This window comes from Tamandua tetradactyla, chromosome 5 (genome assembly GCF_023851605.1).
Source record: "Tamandua tetradactyla isolate mTamTet1 chromosome 5, mTamTet1.pri, whole genome shotgun sequence".
In the NCBI taxonomy this organism is placed as follows: Eukaryota; Metazoa; Chordata; class Mammalia; order Pilosa; family Myrmecophagidae; genus Tamandua; species Tamandua tetradactyla.
This window is the reverse complement of record NC_135331.1, coordinates 101,229,336-101,238,543: the sequence shown is the minus strand read 5'-3', so window position 1 is coordinate 101,238,543 and position 9,208 is coordinate 101,229,336. Positions and strand designations below refer to the sequence as shown.

The 9,208-nt window shown below is 36.7% G+C and overlaps 1 protein-coding gene across 5 annotated transcripts in view; it reads right to left on the bottom strand.

The window, feature by feature from the left end:
* Positions 1–138: 138 nt before the first annotated feature.
* The window catches only part of POLH (DNA polymerase eta), a 59,958-nt gene continuing 50,888 nt past the window's right edge, over positions 139–9,208 (bottom strand). For all 5 annotated transcript variants that reach the window (XM_077161884.1, XM_077161883.1, XM_077161885.1 and 2 more), the window contains 4 exons: positions 8,287–8,410; positions 7,677–7,742; positions 4,122–4,291; positions 139–2,424 (listed from right to left, as the gene is read on the bottom strand). In XM_077161884.1, coding sequence (XP_077017999.1) covers positions 1,530–2,424; positions 4,122–4,291; positions 7,677–7,742; positions 8,287–8,410 — 1,255 coding nt within the window. In that variant the 3' untranslated portion in view covers positions 139–1,529. The remainder of the gene's footprint in view (positions 2,425–4,121; positions 4,292–7,676; positions 7,743–8,286; positions 8,411–9,208) is intronic.

The window sequence follows — 9,208 nt, the reverse complement described above, 5'->3', positions numbered from 1 at the left end:
TCTTTTCCCGGGGTCACGATAAAAGAAACTTTGGAAAATCAACACCTCAGAACGTAATTCATCTCCGGAAACTAGTGAGCTACTTTTCTACATTTATAAAACATTTAGAAGGATAAAAAGATATATAATACAGGCAACCAAAGATTATGTCTATTTTTATTTCAGTTCTGGTAAATTTTTTACTACATGTATTCAGCCAATAAATATCAGGTACCTGTTGTATGCAAGACACCATTTTTGCTTTCAAGAACCAGGTACAAGAGAAATAATTGTCTCTTATTTAAAGTGTGACAATACTGGAAAATGTGTTTGAAGGAATAAGTAATTTCCTTTTAGACACAGTGCCATTTTCTCCCTTCTTCAATATAAACACTTTAAATAAGAGACATGTACACCCTTCTCCCTCCAGGCATAAGTCAAAAGTTTCCCATAAGATGGCATGTCTGAAAAGCCAAAAGGACTGAATGCAGTACTATACATGTTGGACATGTACAAAAAGCTATAATAATAAATTTAAAATAATGAGTATAAACCCTAAGTTCACACTAATAGGAAAGAGATGAAAAAGCCCAAGCACGTACTTTTAAATTCATACTTTTAAATTCGTACTTTAGGGTGTAAGGAAATACTGCCTTCTACCAACCTGGCAATTTTCTAGATTAGCACTTCTCAAATTTTAAGATGTACACTAATCGGCAAAGGAATTTTGTTAATATGACGATTGTGATTCAGTAGGGGTGGGAGTGAGGCTGAAAACCATGTCTGACAAGCTCCATGGTGATGCTGATGCTGCGGTTCCTCAAATCACACTGCTCCCAGTGATTTTCTAGCAGCAAGGCTCTAGAGAAGCTCAAGTCTTGATCGTGGCTTATCTGATCTAAACAATTCCTGAACCAATGGCTAAGATTGGCTATTCTAGGATTTACTTGTATAAAATTCAGTATTTAGGTAGCTTTTATGTACAGAGCCCTGCCCTAAACTATTTACTGTTTGTTTATTCAATTCCTTGACCAAATAAGGAATTTTGGTCAAGACATTAATTGAAGTGTTTTTTCTGAAGGTTTAAAAAAAAAAAAAACCACTTTAGTTCCTTCTCTGCCAATTTTAAGCTTGGTAACTTTAAATCTATTATTTCTAATCAATTATCTGTAAGGTAGTATCATCAAGTTTACAGGTGAATAAAGTGACCTGTTGAAGGCCATACTCAGAGTAAGAGGCAGAGCCAAATTTGGAACCATTTCTCTTAGGCTCCAAGGCCCATGTATTTTATGACACTACCTTCCTAAACTCTGAAGATTAAAAATTCAAAGAATTTGTATCTCTGGAAGAGGAATTTTTACATCTCTATTAGCAATGGTATTAGAATCCTTGCCTGTAAAGAGATGAGTGCTTTAACCCAGCACCTACCTGGATTATTATTTTTTATTAAAAATTGCATAAAGTTATGATTTCCTTGAGAAGTGGGCATTATTTTCATCTCCCAGGTTACAGATAAATATTACAACCCTGCAGCAAGCCTGAGGGCAGTACTAGTGTGTTAATGGCTTAAAAAATGATTCCAATGTTTGCATGCCCTCAGGCTTAGGGCGTTTATTACTGGAGGCCAAAGGACTCCTGGGATTTCTCTTGGCTTGAGGAGAAACAGTAGGAACAACCTGGGGCTTTAAGGAGTGGGGCTGCAAAAATGATTTCTGCAACTCCAATGCAAAATGGTAGTCCATATGTTCTGGCATCTCCCACACTAGAACCATGGACCCACACTTCTCACAAGGCACTTGGTCCTCAGTATCCAAAAGACTTGGAGTGTTAACTGCCTTTTGAGCTACTTCCAGAGCAGACTTTGAGATTAAAGAAACAAGCCTGCTTGGGCTGCTCTGGGCCAAATCCATCTCTGCAGAAGTTGCTTTTGAAGATTCTGGTTTCGACACTTCTTCACAAGCAGGGGCACAATCTGTATTCTCTGTCAGATGTTCTGTTAACTTTTTAGAGCTGGACAGTGGATTTTGTGGAGGGAAGGAAAGGGAAGGATTATTAAGCTGTTTCTGCTTTAGCGCTTCCAGACTTTTCTGCTTAAAGAAGGGCTCTGTTCCTGTAGTATGATTGGTTTGGAAAGGCCGTGAAAGCTTGGATGGTGAATTGGTTTCTGAGGCCTGGGTAGAGGCAGTAAGAGATGAAAACAAAGTTTCCTTTACTTTCTGCTTTTCTGCAGCCTTTTGGAAGAATGATTCCAGGGAACTGGTTGCTTTCTTAGTGGCTGTTACTGCTGGGCCACTTCCCTGGGTCTTAGCTTCTGAACTGGTAACTGGCACCTTTGGCAGAGAACTTTGGTCACTGCTTAAGAAAATGGTGATATCCGTGCAAGATGAAGGGGCAGAGGCAGAAAATTTGGTAGCACAAAGGAAAAGCATTGTGAGAGGAGGGGACCTGTATAGAAAGCAAAGGAACGAGAAGATTAGCAATGGCTCACTATTTCAGAGCTAGGACAGATTCAATTCATAAATGACTGGGATTCTGGTTCTTCCACAAGAAGAAATTATTACATGCTGCAGTGGCTCTCAACCTAGCACATATCATATTGTCAATACAGATTCATTAGATCTGGTATAGGCAGGGAATTCGCATTTCTAACAACTTTCTAGGTCATACTGATGGTGTGGGACTACACTTTGAGAACCACTGACTTACTGAACAATGGATCCCCTGATAGCTAGGTATTATTGTTTTTATAAGATACTGCTATAGAGCTGCTGTAATTCCGGGTTGGGGCAAGATATTTAGCTCAGGGCAACAGAAAAGTTTTAGAATATTTCAACTGGAAATGCTCTTGAAAAAAATCTTACCCACCATTCCCCTGTTTATAAACAGAGTACCACCTAACCGATCCCTGACAGACTGTCACTCTGGAATTTTTAGAGAATAAAATTCTATAACTGCTTTTGCTTGTCCATCCCAGTGTCTCAGAAACATTTTAAGAAATTCCTGTCACAAAATTCCTCATTATGTCTAATAATCGTTTCATGTGTGCGGAATTGGAGATGTACCTCTATATACAGATTAGTCTCTTAATGAGGAAAATAATAAATGCTATTTGTAAATTGTCTTGCTTTCCTCAAGTTTCATGCTTTGGGATACTCTTATAATCAAATAATTTTGATGCTTCTCTGTCAATAAATGTCACACTATTGGTGAGTAACCTTTGTTATACTCAATTGTAAATTTGCAAATATGATTTCAAAAGAACATAATACAATTATTTAGTTCTATAAAATTGTCCAATATTTCAAAATAAACACAGTTGGAAGTGAAAGTTAAGTAAATTCTAAGTAGAGAACAAATAATCCAACTTTAGAGACCCCATCACATTATAGTTGGGGGAGAAGAATAATGCCAATAAATTTTGATAAGCAGTAATTAGGTAATTAAACCTTGTTTTTTGTAATAATTGTCTAAGTAAACAACCAATTTATCTTTCATAATTATGTCTCCATTGTGAAGCTGAAATACTTTTTTCAATTTAACAGGCTATATTAAAAAAGGATCAGCCTGGCCATAAAAATTATTAATAACTGAACAATACATGAACATACTCTGTAAAAAAATTTATCATATATTTGGTTATCATATTTCATGACCAACTGAAAGTGAAGTTTATTAATGAATATGACATTCATTATAACACCAATGGCACTTATAACTGATTTGAGAAGTTAGAGATTATCAAGATACTTTTAATACAGAACAATTAAGTAGTTAAGAGAGAGGTTCCCAAATGTATCCTTGAAACTTGAGCTCTGTACTCCAAGTGTGATAATTGGTCATTCCTTTCACCATAGCAAGCTGACACAGGCAGGGATAGTCTTGGTTCATTCTGTCTTCTAACCTAGCCCTGGGAACGGTAATGCATCAAGTATCAGGCAAGGAAGCTGCGCTGAGCTGCTTTGTTCTGGGGTTGCAATGGTCCTTTCTCCCTTAGTGCATGACCATTCCATTCCCTTTGCAATAGGTGCTGCTAGCCAGTGTCACAAAGAGCCTACTTCAGCTGAAAGAGCTCAGATGCCCACTAATTTTAGAGCTAAGACAGGGCATAAATCTCTTCTGAGAAGAGCTAGTGAACAACTCACCATTCAGTTTGGCTTCCAGATGTATTACAGTTCCTGATGACAGCAAATGCATCGTGGCTCATCTTGTGAGCATCATAGCGAGTAAGGGCACAGCAGCGGCGAAGGCTGCTGAGACGTTTATCTCCTTGTACACGAATATTCACAGCCAACTGGGTGGCCACCCTGTCATTCTATGGGTTGAAAAAGATTAAGACCAGAACTAAAGTTAACATGAGCATCTAGATTCTATATGCTGAACTACATGAAAGAAAATGGTGAATGGTGTTATTTTAAAAAAATAAAGAATAGTAAATAAAGAATGAGACTGTTTATTCTAGCATTTATTCATATAAACTAAAAATAACTGAGTACCTATTATGTACAAGACACTGGATTAGGTACTATGAGGGATGCAATGACATTTCCTGCCTTCATATATATTATACATAAACTATAGATTCTATATTATACTATGGAACGAGCCACAAAATTTTTGTGCTGTTTCTGGGTGCAAGAAATAGAGAAGATATAATTTGAGTGCTGGAATATTGACTATCTAGGGTATTTTGATGGTTTAGAGGAACAGGACAGAATAAATGAAAACAGAACTCTTCTGAATGTTTTGTGGTATCAAAGTAGGATGCTTAAAATAAATAGCTATAATTATATTCTAATTTGTGACTAAAGAAAAGGTTCATATAATTATCTGAAAGGAAGAGCCAAACTAAGATGTCAAGATTGAGGAAAATGTCAGCAGTATATCTATTCTACCTAGTCTTTTCCTTTTTTCTACCCTGATATCCTTATGCTTAATAAGAACAGAATTTTCCACTAGCACTTCCTTCTTATAGCCCATCTATGGAAGATTCAGTATAGTAAACCCTCCTCTCGAGAACAAGATTGTTGATTCACTTTTCAGTGAGCTCTAAGAATCTATATACTATTGATGCTCAGCAAACAAATGAAGGTCAAGAGGCAGAAGGAAAAGAAGATAAAAAGTCTCATAGGGATCCTCCTCAAAAATGAAAAGATACTAGTGAGAAGAAATACCTTGAAGGCAAAGGTGCCAAGAGCAGCAACTATTTTTCTGGGTAAACAAATAGAACAGCATGGAGATTGAGTGAATACCATTTGGGTAGAGTATAACTTGAGAGATCTCAAATTGGCAATTATAAAGGAGTCTTGGTGACAAACCATTCAATTATAACTGAATGCCTACTATTTATTAGGCATCATCTAGGCACTAGAGATACAGGAGAGAACACAATAAATCCAGGCCCTCATGGATCCTTTGAGGTAGTGGGGAATACATGCCATAAGCAAGTAGGCATGTATTAGACATGACTAACACGTGAAACGCTTTGAAAAAAATAAAGGAGAAGAAGGCATAAAGTGATAGAGGCTACTGACATGATAGAGTGATTAGGGAAGGCCTTTTGAAGAGATGAAACTTGAATAAAGTGAGTGAGCAAATTTTAAGATTTTATGAGCAAAAATTCTCTGGGCAGAAGGAAAGCAAATACAAAGGTGATAAGGTGGGAACTTACTTGGTGAGAGAAAAGAGAAAGTGGCCAGTATGGCCAAAGGCTAGTAAATGATGGGGAGAAGGTAGGACATGAGTCAGAGAAGTAGCCAAAACCAGATCATATTGGGCTTTATAGGATAAAATAAAAGAGAAAACTAAGTCCTTAACATTACCTAAGTGTGAAGCCACTGGAATGTTTTAAACAAGGAATGATAGGATCGGTTTTATCCAGATTTCTTTTTGGCAGAAACTCCTTTGAAGCTTAAAGACAGATCTCAGGGACCCACCATTAAGCTGCACTGAATAGTGGAAAGAAATGTCCTGGGCTGGCTTATAAGGAAATGGAGATGAGAACAGAGCGACACCTAGTGGGCAAATAGCTGATAACACAACTGGGATCATCCTTTATGTTGCCTAGCAGAGGAACAAACATTCACCACCAATCTCAGCTAAAAAGGAGCAAACAAGTAGTTCTGGACTACTCCTGATAGTGTTCAATTGCTTTAAAGGACTCCCAGTTGTTTCAAAAGAAGAGAATACATCAAACGATACCATTAAGAAAGTGAAAATATAACCTAGAGAATGAGAAAATACTGGCAAGTCAGATATCTGATAATGGACTTGTAGTCAGAATACATAAAGAAACTTTATATCTCAATAATAAATACAAATTACACAATTTTTTTAAAAATGGGGAAATATCCTCCAAAGAAGAATAAAAATGATAAGTACATGAAAGATGCCCAGCATCATCAGCCATGAAGGAAATGCTAATCAAAACAACAATGAGATACCACGCTTCACATCCACTAGGATGGCTAAAATTAAAAGGACACAATAACAAAGGCTGACAAGGATGTGGGAAATTGGAACCCTCATACACTATTGGTAGGATTGTAAATGGTGCAACTGCTGTGCACAACAATATGGCAGTTCCTTGAAATGCTAAACATAGTTACCATACGCCAAACAATTCAACTCATAGGTATATAACCAAGATAAATGACAAGAGTCATACAAGAACATTTACATGAATGTGCATAGCAACATTATTCACAATAGCCAAAAGTGGAAACAAACCAAATGTCCATCAACTGAGGAAGGGATAAACAAATTGTATATCCTTATACTGGAATATTATATTCAGGCATATGTGTGCTACAACATGGATGAAAACTGAAAACACGGTAAGTAAAATAAGCCACTGACAAAAGACCACATTTTATATGATTTCATTTATATGGAATGTCCAGTATAGGCAAATCTACACAGATAAAGTAGATTTGTGGTTGCCTAAGGCTAGGGATGGGTGGTAGAGAAATAAAGAATAGGAATGTATAATGGTACAGAATTTCTTTTTGGGTTGATGAAAATGTTTGTGGTGATTATTCCATAACTCCCACTATACTGTATACTTTAAATACTGAAATATATATCAGTAAGGCTGTATAAAGAAATTTAAAAGGAGAGATAAAGGCATACTTGTCAAATGTTAATTCTTTGACTTAATACTTCTGTCTCTAAAAACTACCACTACTCCTTTGTCACGTGGACTAAATATTTAAGTCTAATAATTTATAGTCCATTCCCTAAAAATCCTGCTTAATAGTTCCTTCTCTGAGTCAAAAGTTGATGAAGGGCCACTCTATATTAAAGGTTGCAGGAGAAGTTTAAAAAAAAGCAAAGGAAGGACCAAAATGGAAATGAATGAAACAAGGGCTAGATTTAGGTCTTACGTTCACAGGTCCAAACTTTAAAACAACATGTTGAGTTTTTTTTTTAAAGACATGCTTTTATTATTTTTTTTAATATGTGGGCAGGCACCAGGAATCGAACCCAGGTCTCTGGCATGGCAGGCGAGAGCTCTGCCACTGAGCCACTGTGGCCCGCCTAACATGTTGAGTTTTAAGAGCCTACATTGGAAGAAGATAAAATATTTTACAAAACTTCCTAGTCTGATGTCTTTTTCTGTCTTTGTTCCTATTCCATAAGGTAAATAGCAGCTACTGTTTAAATTCCAAAGCCCAGCCCAGTGATAAAGAAAATCTTACATCCTTACGGTCCTTGGTCAGTCTCTCCTCTAATTCCTGGGCTAACTGCAAAAGCCACCATTGTACCTAAAAAGTGATATTGAGATTTTAATCTTTCATTAAAAACTCTAGGTTTATTATAGAACTACTTTCTGAATTTGTTTAGTTCTCCCCAAAACTGGAAGTTATTTACCAAAAGCTCCCCCATGACCAAAGGATCACCAGATTATAGAAATCTTCTCAGTACTCTGACATGCCCTAACTTACAATTTTCATTTCCTTTCTAGCTGATATGCCATCAAGTGAATTTCAGGCATGTTCCAGCTCTGAGGAAAAAAAGACACAAACCTGAGGCAAAAATCAGTTTCCACCTACTGAAAAATGAATTCCATTTCGAACTTTAATCAGTTCCATTTTATTTCTCTTTAGGTAGTAGGGGGAGCAGGGGAGTAATGAACTACAAGTTAAACTTGTCAATTTTCAATATAAGAAAGGGATTTCTATTCCCTCCATACTTTGCATTGCCAGCATTAAGGTCTCATCAAACCTATTAAACCTTCTGCAGCTATCATAACCTACCCACCAGTAACACCCTTAAAAGAGACAGTTTTCTGTCAAGAGACCTGCCTACCTGTTCCCGAGTAGCCAGAGCTGCTTTTCCTGGGAAGTTCTTGCTACAGCCAATGGTTTTGGGTAGTTGCCTTGGTTTAACTGGATCATGTTCAATCCCTCGGCACATGGCATATAGCCAAGACCTAATAAAAACAACAAAAAAAATTAAGATGAAAGCAAATTATTATTCTTTTAAAACATAATACTAATATTACTTTTTATCCCTTTCATGAAAAATGAAAAATTTGTCTGAGATTATGTGTTCCTGACTTCTCACTCAATCCTTTCCCCTTCCCCATGAATTCCAGCACAATATATTGACAAGGAGAACAACATTGGTTCTGCCTCCTAAAGCTAAGTCATTTGTATTTTTGCTGAGGAAAGGTGCCAAGCAAGCCACAGATCGCTATCCCCAAGTTATTTTCTGCTTGCTACCCCCTAAACAGAAAGGGAACATCAGCATCTTAGTGTAGAAAATTGATGTAATAGTATATACACTGTGGCTTCAACACAACAATTTCTATTTATCAACCTACCAAGATACATAAAAAAACTACTCTAGACCAACAGACCACAGTGACCTAATATTTTAAAGGAAGATGGCTCAGAAAGTCAGCTTTGTCACATATAACTGTTAAAGAAATTGAAGAAGAGATTAGGCTTCAATTAGAGATAAGAACAAAGCTGATCGGGTCGGGACTAAGGTAAATCAGAATACAGGGGCAAGGAAAACATTGTACTTTAGAATTTCACCTATTCTGAGACAAAAGGAAGAGAGGTTTATTTTATTGAAAACCTAAATTTTCTGTAGCACAAAATCTAACTCAACCTGTTTGGATAGTTCATTTAAACAAACCAAACACATGGAGCTCAGAACTGGAATTATAATTCTGTATAGCTTAATGTAAGGCATGAGTATATTCCAGAGTATGTTGAGCAGA